The sequence below is a fragment of the Netta rufina genome, assembly GCF_964035555.1.
Source record: "Netta rufina genome assembly, chromosome: 3".
NCBI lineage: Eukaryota > Metazoa > Chordata > Aves > Anseriformes > Anatidae > Netta > Netta rufina.
The window spans coordinates 89,293,300-89,310,219 of record NC_140125.1 but is presented as its reverse complement, the minus strand read 5'-3'; the positions used below and the strand labels follow the sequence as shown (position 1 = coordinate 89,310,219).

Sequence of the window (16,920 nt, the reverse complement as noted above, 5' to 3'; positions counted from 1 at the left end):
GAGAACATAGCCCCTAATCACTGCATCCTAAGTGCTCTCTCAGAAAAATACAACAGAGTGCAATAGCTCAAAGTAAATAATTGTTTAGGAAAGCAGTATTAGCTGAGGGCTTCTGAGCATCAGCAGCAGTTAATGGACTTGTCTGGACTGCAGAAATTCCCAAGCTCTGCTCCCAAGGCTGGCACAAAGCTGCCACGCTGCGTCAGGCTGTACCCAGCCAGGACTTCAGTGCTGGCATCTGAGCAAACACTACTGGATTCCTTGGTACCCTCTACTTATCTGGGGGCCTGTCAAATGAAAAGCGCTTAGTATTTGGGTTTTATGCTTAAAATGAAAGTCCTTCAGATATGTTAAGTGTATGTGAAATATTGCTACATCAGTAATGAATTTGGTTAGATTTTCTTCCAGAAATAATAAGCCTAACCAGAGGGAGAGCATCAGATAAAACTCCTTATACCTACAATCATAATTACGCTTTAGCCTCATCTGAGCACATAACTTCTGGCACTCAGGCTGTAGCAGTGATATATTCCAGACAGACAGTAGAATAAAATCTACTTCAACATCAAAAAAGCCACAAGCAGCTTAAGAATCCAACTAACACAGCAAGAAAATAATCTTTCGTGTATTGCTGATCTCCTACAAGTACATTTGCTGGCGCTTTATCAAATAGTACACACAAGGGAAGTAAAACTTGGGCTGAGAAGGCAAAATCAAATCTTTTGGGGACGATAGCCAGGAAAGAGCATATTTGGAACTGTAGGGAATTCGCTCTCATGATCAAACTTTCTATATTTTAAGATCATTTTCAGGTAAAGCTATGTGAATAACTGGTTCACTTCTATTTGTTTATTGTCTATTTGAGAAAATAAAAGAATTTGACTTGACCCACAAAGAGCTGGCAAATCAGAAAGTCCAGAAAAAGTCTTGGATCAGATTAGATGCCGCATTTGACCTGGCATAAAACATTCTTTGTGTGTTTGAACACTTTAAAAATCTTGGCTTAAAAGTAAAATTGACGCTGTATAAAAGAAACACCATTTTCATTTGGAGTGACAAGTAATCTTTTTTTTTTTTTTTTTTTCCCATTATTCTCATTTTTAAGCACATTGGAAAGATTGCAAAACTCATGAATTTCTGCAGAACTTGTTTTGTCAATTCTATTTTGTGTTTTTCTCTGAAAAGAGCTGGGATAGAAAGCTATACACAGTTCTGCAGAATAAGGACCTCGGAAAACGTTCTCTAGGAACATGTTCTTCAGGCAGAAATAGTTCCCAAAGACATAAAAGCAGACAGTGTACAGTAGATGAAGCTCGCTTCTAAACTTACTGTGGTCACTTACATGAATCCAAAAGGAGAGTCTAGTAAGTGCTTCTAGCAATTAAGCTCTTCCTAAGATTTTTCTCTTCTAATATATTCCCATAAATGAAATGTAGAAAGAGGATGAACATTGATTAGAAAACATAGGGTATAGCTGCCCTGTAGCAGGCAAGCACATATTCAATTTGTCTCTGCTCTAGGAAAGTGAATCCATCCACAGAAATGTAATCATACAAATACTAGCTACAAAATGTTAAGGTTGGGGAGAACATATTTAAAAAATAAAAATAAAAATGAAAATAAAAATATAAAAGAGAGAGAGAGAGATTGATGTTCCTCTGTTCAGAAAGTCACATATTCTGATTTAGATTTATTATCCCAGAACTTGAATCATCTCATGACACATGGATAAAAGACCACTGGACCTGGGCAGAGAACTAAGTAGATGGCTCTGTAGAACAGGCTAACAATGCATAGAAGGAAAAATGAACGATCATGAGAGATTTCAATTATAATACATCTCTAACAAAAAAAGCTAGGGTATAGACCACAGTTATTACAGTTCCATTGATTCTTTTCCAAAGAGAAACACATGAACTAATCCATGAGAAAAAATCAGTGATTTTCAAGTTTGCTAGAGGCTGTAAAAACTCAGAAATGTCTTTTCTCAGAAAATACTCATTTTCAATGTTTCCTTTCATTCCAAATCAAAGCAAGGATTTTAAAATTCAAAATTTCTCTATAGAACTCTTTGAAAAATTCCACCTGTTAGATATTTGAAACTGATGTTATCAATAACAAAATAAGAGAGGGAAATGTATTTTTGATAAGGTCAAAGCCTCCATATTTTCATTGTTGTTTGGATTCATATGCTCTACTATTTTAAGGCAATAACATGGGCATAAAGCAATTCAACCATATCATAATAAACTACTTGTTAGCTTTGAAAGAATATAGTCTTACCCTTTCAAAATAAACAATTTCATGTCTTTGTTAATTATTAATTTCATGTCCTTGTTAATTACATTGATACTCTCCTGTTATGTATACTCAATTCATTAAATAAGAACTGAATGTTACAAGAATTTGCACCAGATCTCATTAAAACTGCCCAAGAACCTTTGTGTGCAAACAGAGATGACTTTCTGTCTGAAACCTAAGTTCTGGTTGCACCTTTCTGAAGCTAAAACTTATTAGGAGGAAGTCTTACTAAAAGCAAAAATGTAAATGAAATGTTGAAGTTATTTAAAAACACATCAGTAGATGTCCCCAAAGCTGTAATTCTCCTGTTGTAAGGCAGCACTGGCACTCCCAACCAACCAACAAACCTCTAAAACAAATACACACTGTAGCTATGAAGAGAGGTAAAGTAACAATAAAAATGATTTCATAACAAATGAACATGACACCATATATAAAACGGTGAATGTATCTATGAAAAATCTATTGTCAACAGTGCTAAGTGTGTTAAAACACACTTCAAACATATCGGAGAATAAAAAAGTCTTGATACTGGCATAACCCTATTACTGATATGGTTCTGGGCTTGATTATATTGTCTGTAACATTTTGTCCATTTTTTTTTTTTTATTCTTCTTTACTAAGGAAAAACAACCTTTATAAAGAGAAGAATGAAAAATCACGCATTGAAATGAATCAATTTTTTCTCTTGTAATTAAAAAATGCAATGTATTATGCTTCTAATGGGAAAGCTTAAATGGGTTTGATGACTAAAGATGACTAAAACAGCATTATTACACATGATCTGCAATCAGGGCAAAGAAAAGTCTCATAGCTTAATCACTTGAAGAAGGTAGGATAACTACGAACAGTTACCGCAAGTGCTACAGTGTTCAACTGCAAATGCAGTAGCAGGCAAGAAAGAGTTTCAGAGTCATTGCCAGAGCATTTGCCAGGAAGAACTACTTAAAAGGTGTGCTCCAGTAAGAGACCTCCATTTACTGTGCAATGTAAAGATCACTGGAGTTGTTTCTGATTCCTTTTGTTTTCCCAGCACAAAGACTAACATTGCTTCAAAGGCAGAGAATATATTCTTAAGAGTGAAAGGACTGGCAATGTTATTCAAAAAGGGCCTCTTACCCAGCCTTTCAGTAGGCCACTTTCTGTAGAACACTCACAACTTGAGGATTTGGAGATTAAGAGTGGAAAAAGGAGAAAATTCAATGTTAGTAATGAGGAGTCAGGATTCAGATTAATATAATTCTTTGAGGAGGGAAAAGCACATCTCCCTTTAGACTAATCAACACATCATCCTAAAGGACCAAACCAGTTGTCCCTGACCTCCTTTAAGGACAAATGAGCAACATTCCTTGCACAACTTGCTCTTCCATTACATCTTTACCTTTTTATCAGTTTAAGTGATAACAAGGTAGCATGGTAAACCTATTCTAAGTCATAAGTATAATATTTTACATAGATGCATATTTGTAATAGTTTATGCTATAGTCTTCAGTACTGAACTTCATTAGCTTCATGGCAGAGTTAGATAAGGTTCAGGACTTCTTGTATTGGTAGCAAGAACTACCTCAGAAATTCAGACCTGATCTTGTTAGGGAAATATTGATTTGCCAGATGGAAATGCAGAATATATCTCTAGAGGAAAGCCAAAGTATGGGGTTATAATGTTTAAGTAAGAGGTCTACCAAACATTATATTATAAAAGGAAAAGAATTCTGAAAAAGGCAGAACATCAGTGATATGAAAGCTGTTTGTAAATCTAAACCTAAACCCCCATGGTCTGAGTAACATACGGAAACTACAGAAACACTTAGTCACTCTGAACAGATGTGACAATGCTTGCAAAGATGTTTCTTACTACAGCCAAAATGCGAAGTTTCCTCAAGCAAGAGAAAGGGTCTGCTCACAAGATTTAGTTTAAAGACATCAAAATCAAGCAAATAGATACAAAATACAGATAAATATCAAAATTATCTGCAAGGATCAGGTGCAGAAGTATATTCAAAGACAGTTTAAAGTTTAGATGATGACAAATACAAGGAGACACACAGGAACTAAGTTCAGTACTGACACTGTGATCGGGGTGAGATACGATGATGAATTAGCAAAATAAGCACTGGTCATTTAAAACTTGGAGGTTTACATTGAGTGCCTAAGGAAAGGGTGTATGTCATGTACAGGATAATAGTTTTGGTATCAAAACTGAACCAGACAGGAATTGGCTGATTGCACCATATGAAGATATGATCGCAGGAAATGAATGTCTCACAAAGATATATGTATATGTTTTTAAGAGGATGTGGAAGGGCTTTGCTCTTCTCTTTTTCCAGGAGAGTAAAATTCCAGAGCCTAGGAAAGATGGTAGAAAAAGCTAAAAAATACTGGATTTCAAAGTTTAATTATTGGAGAGAAAAAAGAAAAAAGAAAAAAGAAAAAAGAAAAAAAGAAAAAAAAAAGAATAAAATAAAATAAAAAAAAAAAAGGACACCAAGCTAACTTTTTCACTGAACCTAGGAAGTTGAATAGAAATATTATAAATGAATACTTGTACAAGTAACGTAAATGTCTGGTGAGATTACAGAAGCAAATAAGTTCAGTAAACTAGATGTATAAACAGGATTTTGGCAGATTGGATAAAGTACTTTCCAAGTCCAATTTGCCAAAATTTACCAGTTGTCAGATAACTCTTGAAATTGCTTTCTGTATTTGGTACTGGAAACATTTCAGAGCACATAATCCCAGATGCCCAGAGGTCTCCCAATAATCAAAACGTACATCAATATGCTTGTATGAAAGATCCATTAAAGAGCTTTGGGAATATTTGGGAAAACTGTTTAAAGAACACTGCAAATATAATTTGCAGAATCTCTAGGTTTTATCAACTCTAAACACACTAAGACCAAAGAAAAAAAGAACAAATATACCATCCCCCTCCACTGTATAGCATGTCAAATGTTCTCAGTTAATTCACATACATGTGTTCAGTCATAACAACTAGCCTAAGCCCCTTGCACCAATGCAAAATTAGCGTGGATGCCAGAGCATAAAAGGATTCAAGTCTGTGCTGTCTCTGGCACCCATTCTACATTTCTTTTGGACAGAGTGAAGGATATCAAATTCTTCACAAACATTTCAAAAGGAAGATCTGTGAGCAGTGTAGCTACAGAGACGTGCTTGAACGTCTGCCTGTAACATGTGACATCAGAAACTTGACTACAGCAGAAAAAAATGCGTGAAGAAAATACAAAGGAGATGCAAAGGCCTGGGTACAGCTGTACAGAGCTTCGTTGTTTTCAATATTCAGATAATTTTAAAATTAAAATAAGACCATTCATTGCTGATACCTCACTACAGAGAAAGAATACATGAACAAGCACAAGGCAAGATACAAAAATGCTTGGAAAGCAGAGAATTATTCTATAGTGTGAGATCTATTAATATTGTCTCCATTCAGGAACTATCTCAGAAACATAGTTGTACCTGACATAAACAAACGATCTGGAGCAAAGCAGTGGGTGTCAGTGGGAGACACTGGAAAGCACGACATTTAAGAATGATTCTGTGTCTGGAGAAGAGTAGGATGGATGTGACGAACAGCAGAATCAGCATTTCCCATGGCCATTTTCCCAATTTGAGAAGGAGTTTTCAGTTATCACTAGGGTCTTTCTGGAAGAACTACATGCACCAAAATTTAAGAGCCAAAAGGAGTATGTTTGCCCACACATGCACTTGGATGGTAAGCACCATAATCTGCAAGTGCAGCGGAGAGAAATGCACTTTTGGCAATGGATCTTGGAGCTTCTGTGGCATTTGTTTCTGTGGCATTGTCAGTTGTCCTAGGGTTTCTGTCTTTCCTCTGTGGATGCATGGGAAGGTTAGTGCAGTTTCAGTGCTAGGAAATGGGTCTGCTATGGTAAACACTCCATAAGGGATGATGAAAAACATAATTAAATGGTAGCTACCTAATTCTGCTAAGTGTTTTTGCTACCTGATTCAAAGCTGCTTTTGCTCAACATAAAAATTCTGGACTCTTTTCTATTGTAACTGAGTAAAGAAGCATGACTGATAGGTGACGTTTCAGGTAAAAATCACAAAAAGCTAAGAATCAATTGGATAGCAGAAATCATATGTAATACGTGGCTAATTAAAACTGAGAATAGACTGGGATTTTAATATTATGTCAATGTACTCATAGCTGTGTATTAAATTAAAAGGCACAGAATTGATTTCTTAATAATCCTCTATTAATGTATAATCAACATGGGAAATCTTAATCATAATTTGAAAAAGCAAGTGTTGTAAAAGTATCACATTCATTACAATACTGATAAATGACAAAAAGTGCATAAATTTAATTTTGTGCTTATTAGGTATTGCACTGGAAGCTGAACTGAAGTCTCTGGTTGTGATTTATATGCCACTAATAGGGTCTACTCTGGGTTATGTTTTCAGATTTATGGCTGCCTCTCTCACTGCTAAACTGCAGTTGGAGAGAATTAAAACATTAGTTCCTGAAGTGTATATATGCATTTGTAGATACACTTGTTAGCTGTTTAGTTCAAAGATCTTCCCTTCTAATGCTGACGTAAGGATAATACAAATGGATTCAAATTACATAATTATTTTGAACAATAACATATGCACATATTCATATGTGCTGATTTGAATCTGGAAACTGGCCAGTATAACAGGAACATCCATAGTCCTACAACAGCTTCTACAGCACAGCTATTTTAAACCCACACCTTTCTCAGGTTTCTCTGAGACAGAGTACCATTGCACTACCCTCACCTCCCAACTGTGTCAGGGTAAAGTGGAGAGCCCAACTCTGGTGTTCAGTACTTTAAATCATTGGAGGTTTTTTGTTTTGTTTTGTTTTGTTTGTTTTTGTTTTTGCTTGAGAGAGGGGTGCAGAAGCTGAGGTGTTATGTTCTTGCTGTAACTGAATGAGAAAACACTCGTCTTCTTTGACTATGAATAATAAAGCATTGCTATTTGAACAGTATCACTATTCATCATGTGTCACCAGAATGAAATTTCAGCAGCTGGTGACATTCTTAAAACAGCCATCTGCAAATGAAAGAATGAAAAAATGTTTATTCTTCCTCTCTTCCAACTGATCTGAAATCACTGGACTTCCCTGTTTATGAATTTTCAGGGAAGAAGGGACAGTTCCTTAGCTGGTATCAGACAACATCGTCCTTCCTATTGTGTTCATGTAAAGAGTCTGCTGAATTACACCAGATGAGTATCTGCAGTGCAGCTACACTACAGAGATGTCATCTTCAGTATGGAAGTACTTGTGATCTGATTAAAGCTTACTTACTTCAGAGGATTAATTTGATATGTTCAAGTCACTGTTCTGGGCTCATAATATCACTTATAGACCCAGTGACCTGGGATCCAGTGATCACAGTGACTAGGACAGTGATCCAATGACTGGGACCCAGTGATCTCCTATCACCGGCAGTCAGCTCTGTACTGAGTCTGCAGCTTTGCTGTCCTATTTCTCTTGTCTTTGGAATATGTGATATCACAATTTCCATACAAGAAATATAATTAAAATAACAGCAGAGCTATTGTCTTGAAGCTAGATTTCTTGTATCCAAACCTTGGCTTATGTGTGAATTCCAAAAAAAAAAAAAAAAAAACAAGACCCTCCTATAAGAAGAGCTCAAAATTCTCAACTTTAGTCATTTTCTAATCATGAAAATAATTCAAATTGCTTGAAATGATGGCCTACATCCAAGGCACCTGATTTCAGCAGCAGGAATGCAGCCAATTATTTTAAGTTCTAATAAGCAGTTATGTTAATGAACAAGAAAGCTATAATAAAAACAGTTTTTGGCTGTTTTAATGTTACAGTTAGGGAAATCCTTATCATTGAAAGCTACCTGAGAAGCATACTAATATTCACAATTTCATTGTCATTAGCACCCTAATTAGATAGGCAAAAAAATAAAAGTGCTCATTGTAGCTTCCATGCACAAAGGTCCTGCAGGACCTTTTGCTAATAGAAACCTTGCTCTGGATGACCTCTTATTTTTCGTCCATCTACATAACCATCATTGTCCCAGTGGCAGAGCAGCTAAGGCACATACAGATGTAAAAAATCTTCAGGAGCACACTGGCATCTGCATTCCTTATGTCAAAAGCGACTGAATCTTTTCAGCCCATGTGTTTTAGCCTTGCTTCTCTTGCATATGCATACTTCCATGTGACGACAGGAGCAGCATATGTAGAAGTTTTGCAGAATGAGATCAGTCTGGGTGAACTGTGCTTTGAGAAGGAAAAAGACTTTTCCTTTTCTGAAGCACCAATGGATCTGCCATATCAGTAACAGAGGGGGGCTAACTTTAAGCTTAAATATCCAGAAATATTACAGCTGTAGTAACTGTGGAGCAGGGACAATGGCAGCTGGGATTGGAGAAAGATGACAACATAGGGAAAAAAGAAGAAATGGTAAAGACCAGGGCATCCTGGATGTTCTTGGTGATGTTAATAGGAAGGGAAGGGTTAGGTCACCAGTAAATCTAAACTTGCTCATCAGTTCAAATTCAGCCTTGCTGAATTTTGAAGGAGGCCAAATTTATCAATAGTGAAGGATTTTCACATTCTGTAGTAATAGTTGTTATTTTGTATTTCATAAGTAAACCAAAATTTGTGATATTGGATCATATCATGCGTAGGACAAACATACTTGGAAGATATCATTTCTACAGTAAGCCTACAAATCATATGGGGTCTAATGATTTATTCCATTGCATGCCTTTTCAATTATGTTCTGATTTTGTGTTTCATTTGCTAAGGAACTACAACCAAGTTATTCAAAAGTCTAGATTTATGCCTCTTTTTTTTAATAAGCCATTCCAGATGAAATTTAAAAGCAAAACATAACAACAACAAACTGATCTTATTTGGGTTGCATCCTCTCAATTTTTGTCCATGGAAAAACAAGAAAATTGTGACTGTGTAGCTGCTGTAGGAACAAATAATGTCATTCCTTGGCCCAAGTTAACCTTGACAGAAATTTGAATTTAAATTGTGATTGAGTGCACTGATTACTAAAACACTACTTATTTCTCAGTGGTGTGTGACTCTCTTTCTGGTTTCAACCTGAACCAATCCAAAATGCATCAAAACTGGTACATACACTGCCATGAAGAGTTTCTTTTTGAATGCATTCACATTTTCTAGGAAAGTCTTTTTCCTGTAGATTTTATTCATTATATGTATTGCCTTTAAAATCAGTTGCTATTTGAGAAAGTAGGGGTGGCCAGGATATAAAGATCATTTTGAAATAACACTATTTCAGAAAGTGCAAAAATAAGTGTGAAATCTTATTTCCACCTTGTTCAGTGACTTTTCTGTTATTAAATCTGATACTGTATTTTAAAACCTCCCGAAGTTTGGTATGTGTGGAAGACATGCAGTATTTTTAAAATCAGCATTCCAGTGCACAGAGCCATATTCAAAGTACTTGAGCTCACTTACTGTAACTACAGCAGCTGCTTTAAAATTTTCCTTAATTAGTAGAAAATTCAGTGAATTTTGAAAGAATATCACTTTGCATAAATTTATAATGTTGCTGGAAGTGGTAAATATTTTTTGTACAGAATGAACACAGACATTTCACATCATTTCTCCAAGAAAAATCTTATACTCTTGCCTCCCCCCCCCCCAAAAAAAAAAAAAAAATCCTTTTGCTTTTTTCTTCCTCAGAACAGATACATCTCCATGAATTTTCACTTTGTGGTACATATATATGTGTTTATGTGTGTGTGAGAGAGAGAAAAATAGAATTTCTGCCTCTGAGATGAGACCGTGAAGGATAAGAGACTTTCAAACATGCTTGCAGCATATAAAGACTGTTCATCTTTGTATAACTGAGCTAGCGTAGCAAATAATAATTGCTAATGGTAGTACAGATGACATACAAAGCTGCATAGCACTAATTAGGAACCAGAATATTAAACTACCAAAAATTAACACTTTTCAATTTCTATCAGCACTTTTATGATACTAATTTAACTGAAATGAAGCTGCAGAATAGTCCTTTGTGAGTAGTTAAGTGCTTTCCATTCTTGCCAGTTCTCCACTGGGGAGGCCTGATGGGGTCTGGGAAGTGACAGAGGATGCTCTTTCCAGTGTGGATTGGCTCCTGCACACAACACTTCCCACACGGGCTGAAGGATGTCTGTGACATTTCAGAGTACTTACTGAGGAGGTGTTTCTTATGCATCTGTACACACAGTATGTTTTCTAGGGAAACCAGAAATGTTAGTGAAATAAACTGTGATTATATTTTAACAAGGAAAAGATTTTATTGAAAGCAAAGGGTGTTTCATGCTTTGCTATCCTCCACTCCTCCAGTATCTATTACTGCTACCCCGAAGAAGTAACTTCATCAAGAGAATCAGATGTCAAATGGCCTGGGTGCCTGCCAACAACCCCCATAAATTCAGAGACATCATCTAACAATGTGTAAACCAGATTTAACAGTTCACACTATAAAAGTGGTAGTTATTTAACTAAAATACATATTCTTCCTTTTTTTTTTCCAATTTGCTCCTTTGTCCATTTTATTCTTGGACTACACAGAATTTCCTATGAGGAAATGTATGACATGATAGCCAACTATTAAGAAATATTGTTACTATATAGAGAACTTTTTCAATTTTGCACATAATCCTTTCTAAAGTTGTGCCATAACTCAGTCCATGGAATTAAGATGAAGATTGCTAAAATAGGATGAATAAAAAGAAAACCTTACACAGTAACACTGTTTTTTCCATGTGTTCTTTTCTAACAACAACAAAAAAAAATGACTAACATATTCTTTATCTGAATTTCAGCAAAGGAATCTTGTTCTGCTTTTGTGGTTTATGAATTCAATATGGAATTTACAAAACTGGAAATGAAGATATTGATAAAGGTCTAAAAACTCTTTTAATCCAATGCAGTAGTACAATCTGACATGTTTTAGGATGGTGTTTTAGTATTGTTTTATGAAAGCAAAAAGCAAAAGAAAATTAAATTCACAATATGTCAATGTACTGCTGTTAATCATGAATTTGTAAAGCACCACTGCATGGCAAAATATTAATAATGTCATTAGTTCAAGTGAAGTAATGCCTGAGTTGATGTATGTGACATCTACAGCCTTACTGGCTTGCAGATTTTAGGGTCTCAGAGTCTAAAAACATGCAAACTGTTTATTGGGGAAAAGTCAATATTGGATTGACCTTACCCTTTCAAACAGTCTTCTTTTTCTAAGTCTACTTGCGATGTTCTTTTACTAGTGCTACACTAGTCCTTATCCTGTAGGAATAACAAGTTAACTGGCTGATAGGGACAGCTTTATCCTGAATGTGGGAATGCATTCAGCTGCCAAAGAAAATACAGCTTTTATCCTCTTCTTCTCGACGAACTGCTTAAGAACCTTCTTCAAATATTTTTCTCCTTTTGCTTAACACACAAATTTTTATTTCATCATTTCAAAATGGTTAACTTCTTAATGCATTCTAGAAAAATATCTGAATTAAGTTAATAATTCTGTACCAGTATGTAGGTACTCTGTCACTACATATTGTAGCGATTCAGATTTCCTTAAATTATAGAGCTGAACTGTGCTCAAAACTCTGTTACTGAAACTGTTCAGCTCACTGTTGAACTGATTTTTTTCACAGTAACAACTGCATCTATACAGGTTGAAAAGAACAGTCTTAAAAAGATTCCAATGTAAAAGAAAAGCAAACCAGGCAAATAAAGAAAGACTTTTGCATAAATTATTCAGGGGAAGTTATACCTAATGTGAATATTTTTTTACTATATTAGAAACAATTACATACCCATTGTATGTAATTACAGTTGCATGTATCTTAACCTACTTCTGGGAAAAGATTGATTACCAAAATGCATCTTCATCATCTCAGTCAGTTCACCTGTGTACTATTATTGTGGTACTTTAATGAAGCTAAATTTACCAAAACATTCAGCCTTCAAAATAAGAAGTAATTTTATCGAGGTGGATATATAACATATATCCCTCACTAGCTATGTAAATCACATGTGGTCTGATCCTCAGTCCAAAGTCCAAAATTATCCAAAGTCACTGGATAATTTTGCTTTGCTATTGCTTCTGTAGGATTCAGCCCTTCAGCATTCCATACATAGTAGCTGATTTTAGCAGATAATTAATGTTATTCAGGTTGGATTTGGATGCTTCACCAGGAAGCTCTGTGGGATGTGTTTCTTCTGTAGATGTGTGGCCATGCTGGGGAGCAGGATCCCAGCATAGCTTTGGGATCTTCTGGTGATAAAGATGGATCATTAGACACACACAGTGGTCATAAGTTTCTTGATATTTCCGTGTTGGTTATCAGTAAAAGGCATTTTTCTTATTTGTCTTTTCCAGGAATTTGTCATGATTGTTGTCTTTGGTTTGGAATTTATTATTCGTATCTGGTCTGCTGGATGCTGTTGTCGATATCGAGGATGGCAAGGAAGGCTGCGCTTTGCAAGGAAACCATTCTGTGTAATAGGTGGGTGTCACAACTCTAGTTTAAGACAAAAATATATAATAAAAATAACCCTGCTCCCCTTCTATTTTACTTCTAAATGAAAACCAATAGAATCAGATTATGTTTACAGTAACCAGGTGTAAATCCAGAATAGTTGTCTGTCAACTGTCATCTGACCAAAGCTTCTCTAGATATAAAACCACAATGTTCCTAAGTACTAGTCAGTACGTGTTTCTTATGTTCTCCAGAAGCCATTTTCCTATGCATGTCATACAGCCGGCTTCATGCATACTGGAAGAATGAAAGGTTAAGAGTTGATCTCACTAAAAAACACAAGAGCTGACATGCATTTAATGATCACAAACATGAGACGTCTTTTACATGCATGCAAATATACCATGCACATACGTGCATACATTATGTATCCTCTTTATTTAAACTTCTGTGACTACAGATGTATGTGTACACTTCATTAAATTTAAAAACCTTCCTAAAAACATATACCATTTTCTGACAACATCATGGTTCCTCCATTGCCACTTTCTGCAAAGGTTATAATGTATTTCTACAATGATTCTGAGAGTCTCTTCCTCCCCTTCTTTGCTATAGAAATTCATTCTTTAAATGGTGAATAGGCCCACAACCACTCAAAGCCATATTTTTAAAAAGAATCTGCAGGATATTGGTTTCCCAATAGAGGTAGAAATCAAGGATGGTTAATCAAATTAATCTGATAATTGATTGCTTTTCTAATGGTTTGGAGCAAAGCTTTTTACAGAACGCCTGTGGAACTTCAGGATCTCAGCCTCCCACCTTGTCTCTCAACCTCTTTCCTCTCTGCAGCCATTAATTTATTTGCTTGTATCTTATATTAATTTATAGATCAACTGGGGAAGGAAACATATTTTCCCGCACATCTATAAAGCAGCTAGCACAACTGAGTCACATATGCAGTTATGCATACAGGTCTCAGTGTAAACGGCGAATAACAATAACATCATATAGGTGAATACAGTCCTGATCTACACAGAGTTATTCAGTTCCCAGTGATGTAGCAGACAAGACTGCTGGTGAGGGCAAGGGTTTAAAACAAGTTTTTGCCTTCTGCCTCATTCCCTAGTAAATCCTTACCTTGTCTTGTTGAGAAAATCCTGTTGTGGAGCAAGGGACTGTAGCAAGAGGTGCACGAGTAGGTGGAAAGATATCACGGGCTGTCTCAACCCCATCTAACCTATTTTATGAGACTGGGAGAGGAACAAGTATCGGGGTTTGTTCTGTTCAGGCAGCAGGGGGGGGTGCAAAAGAAGTATCTTACCCAGCTTCATCAGGCACCAGGTTCCACACATTTGCCCTAAGGTTGCCAAGCCCAGCTGAAAGAACACAGTAAAGAAATTCAAAGATCTTTCCAGCTTTTACTAGGCCATCTGTCAAGGGAAACCTAGAAATTCAGCTATTCATTTTCCATGGCACCAGCAAACCCTCCTTAATCAGACTTGTTACTTCAGGATTTTGTGATGCACCTCAAACTTTGCGTCGGTCAGTTTTTTTCAGCACACAATTGCAAGAAAACACCAGAGTGTTAATTTAGTAAAACTAACCTACTTTGGCCATGTAGAAGTTACTAGAAAGATATTAACTCCAAGGACAAGTGAATGAAGGGGTTCTTCCTTACTCAAATATCTGCATGCTATCATAGAGTGACTAATGCATTTTTTCCCCTTTTCTTTGAACCACTACCATATGAATTTTCACAAAGTCAGCTATTTGTGAAATAGTTCAGGCAGGTCTCCTGGCATAGGCTGCAGTGAATGGTAGGGCTTACTTCACCTGATTTTAGGTTTGCCTCCTTGCTCTGTAGTTTTCTCTTCTTGTTGCACCTCTGTTCATCTAGGTGATCCCTAGCTGTAAAAACATTTTCCATGCAGAAGTTTAGGGCTGGAGTACTTGCCCTGTGAGGAGAGGCTGAGGGACCTGGGTTTGTTCTGCCTAGGAGAAGACATGGCTTCAGGAGAAACGCAGTGAATTCAATGATGTGCTCTTAAGAGCACATGGCCAGTTTGGACCTATTACTTTTTGTGTATTTGTTTCATTATTTACTTACAGATCTGTTCACTTATTCTTTCTATTTATTGTTACAATGAAAAAATAATATTTTAGAAGAATTAGTCTGTTTGATATTAATTATTTTTGCTATATATCTCCAGGAGATCTGTTCTTTGATTATTTTTGTGATCAAACACAAATCACATAGAGGAATGGCCTAAGAGCTAAAAATAATAAACTTGAGGACTGCCTCAAGGGTCACATTCAGAAAGCCTTTATTTTTTTCCATTAATAACTTCATAACCATAAAAGTAGTATTCAGGGCCAAAGCTCTGTGCTTAACCTTAGTGTGTCTACAGTGTCACTACCCTGACAAATTAGTTCATCAACAACTCTGTATGCTACAAGGTTAGTGAAGATATGTAGCAAATTATTTGCCAGTTTTGTTCCCTTGTTCCACACTTCTGTAAAAATGGGAATAATGATGCAGTATTAAACCTTGATTTGTATTTTCTTCTGGCAGGAGTTACCTGCCATACCTCATTTTCTCTGATGGTGTATGAGCTTGTATACATAATGTATAAAGCATAAAACACTTTCCTAGGAATACTGACGTACTTAAAGATGTGTTTACTTCTTTAAATCCTAAATTTCCCAGGCATATCAGTCTGAAGCTGTTAGCACTGCAGAGCACTGTTGCTGTGTCATACTGTGCAGAAGCATAACACTCAAGGCACCTCATTTCCCAGCTACTGCCTACAGAGTCCCTGGGACTCTGATGTCCAGGAAGAATTCTGCGTATGCCTATGCCTGAGAGGAGCTGTGCTCCCTGAAAATCACCATTATGAAAGATGGGTTACCATTTTTAGGTGTCTTTGTGCACATCATTTGTGAACTCATGGAAGTAAATATTAATTTATTTGTGTTGTAGATAGGTTTTCCTCTCTGGACCCTGGTACCAAGAGGGGGTTTAAGGATAGATTAATATTACTTCAGTTTGTCAGAGGTCTAGGTGGATGTGCTTCAGTGCTTGAGCTGTGGAAAATAAAATCTCCAGCCAGAGTTTACCATACCTAAGTACCTATCTTGATATTTGGTGGGGAAGGAGTTAATCAGTAGATTTGTTTTGGACAATTTCCCAGACTTCTTGTGCTTCTCGTATCAGCTTTCCCTTCTGTCTTGCCCTTCAGTCACCCAGTTCCATTGAAATATCTCACTCATGCTGCTGACGTTATCAGCCGATCAGTTAATATTTTGTATAGCCCTTTGAAAAAAGCTTTTAAATGCCTTTTCTGAGAATGGCCCTTATAGGCACCAATATAGCAATGGTCCCATGGTACATCTGGTAGCAAGCAGCAATCAGGTACCTGGCTCTACTCCGACTGTCCTTCATAGTTTTTGCTGATTTACAAAGTCTGTTGGAGATCAAGCTGTGGTTCAGTAGTCTGTCCTATCTCAGTATTTTGTAGTCATAATGCTTCACGAAAGGGCTTCCCATAGCATAGGAGGTAATCAGAGTAGTTTTTCCAGTCTTTCCAGTCTTTCCCAGTCTTCAGCCTTTGTTTTTCTACTATTTGTATCTTCCGCACCAAATTCACTTTAATAAGTGAAGTTGTGTACTAAACAAGTACACAAATTTTAATAACTTTAATAACACTTTAATAAGTGAATCACTGTACTAAATGTGTTCCTTGTTTTGCTGGGTTCTGAGAAGCCTGCAGTCCTGTGCATCGACAGCAAACTGCCTTGATTCCCTTTTCAGTTTATAACAATATTTACTTAGCAAACCCTGTGTTTCTCATTAACTTCTGGCTGTTATGACTTCTATTGCGTGTGGTTTAAGTGGAAGGTAGCTCTTCCTTACCTTACATAGTACTTTATTGTCTTCAGTAGCAATTCAGTTGCTCTTCCGCTAATGCTGTCTGTCTGTGTTGAGGAAAAAAAATCTCAAGTCCATCCATTTAGCTGGAAGAACTTAAGCACAGAATTTTAGTGCCTAAATGTTATGCAAATTCTCAATTTAAATTTGGGTTTTGAAACTATAATGTCAGAATCT

At 36.4% G+C, this 16,920-nt stretch overlaps 1 protein-coding gene across 4 annotated transcripts in view; it reads left to right on the top strand.

Annotated features, from left to right (window-relative positions):
• Positions 1-16,920, top strand: part of KCNQ5 (potassium voltage-gated channel subfamily Q member 5) — a 289,092-nt gene that overhangs the window by 203,961 nt on the left and 68,211 nt on the right. For all 4 annotated transcript variants that reach the window (XM_084284871.1, XM_084284869.1, XM_084284872.1 and 1 more), the window contains exon 3: positions 12,716-12,842. In XM_084284871.1, the coding sequence (XP_084140997.1) occupies positions 12,716-12,842 (127 nt within the window). The remainder of the gene's footprint in view (positions 1-12,715; positions 12,843-16,920) is intronic.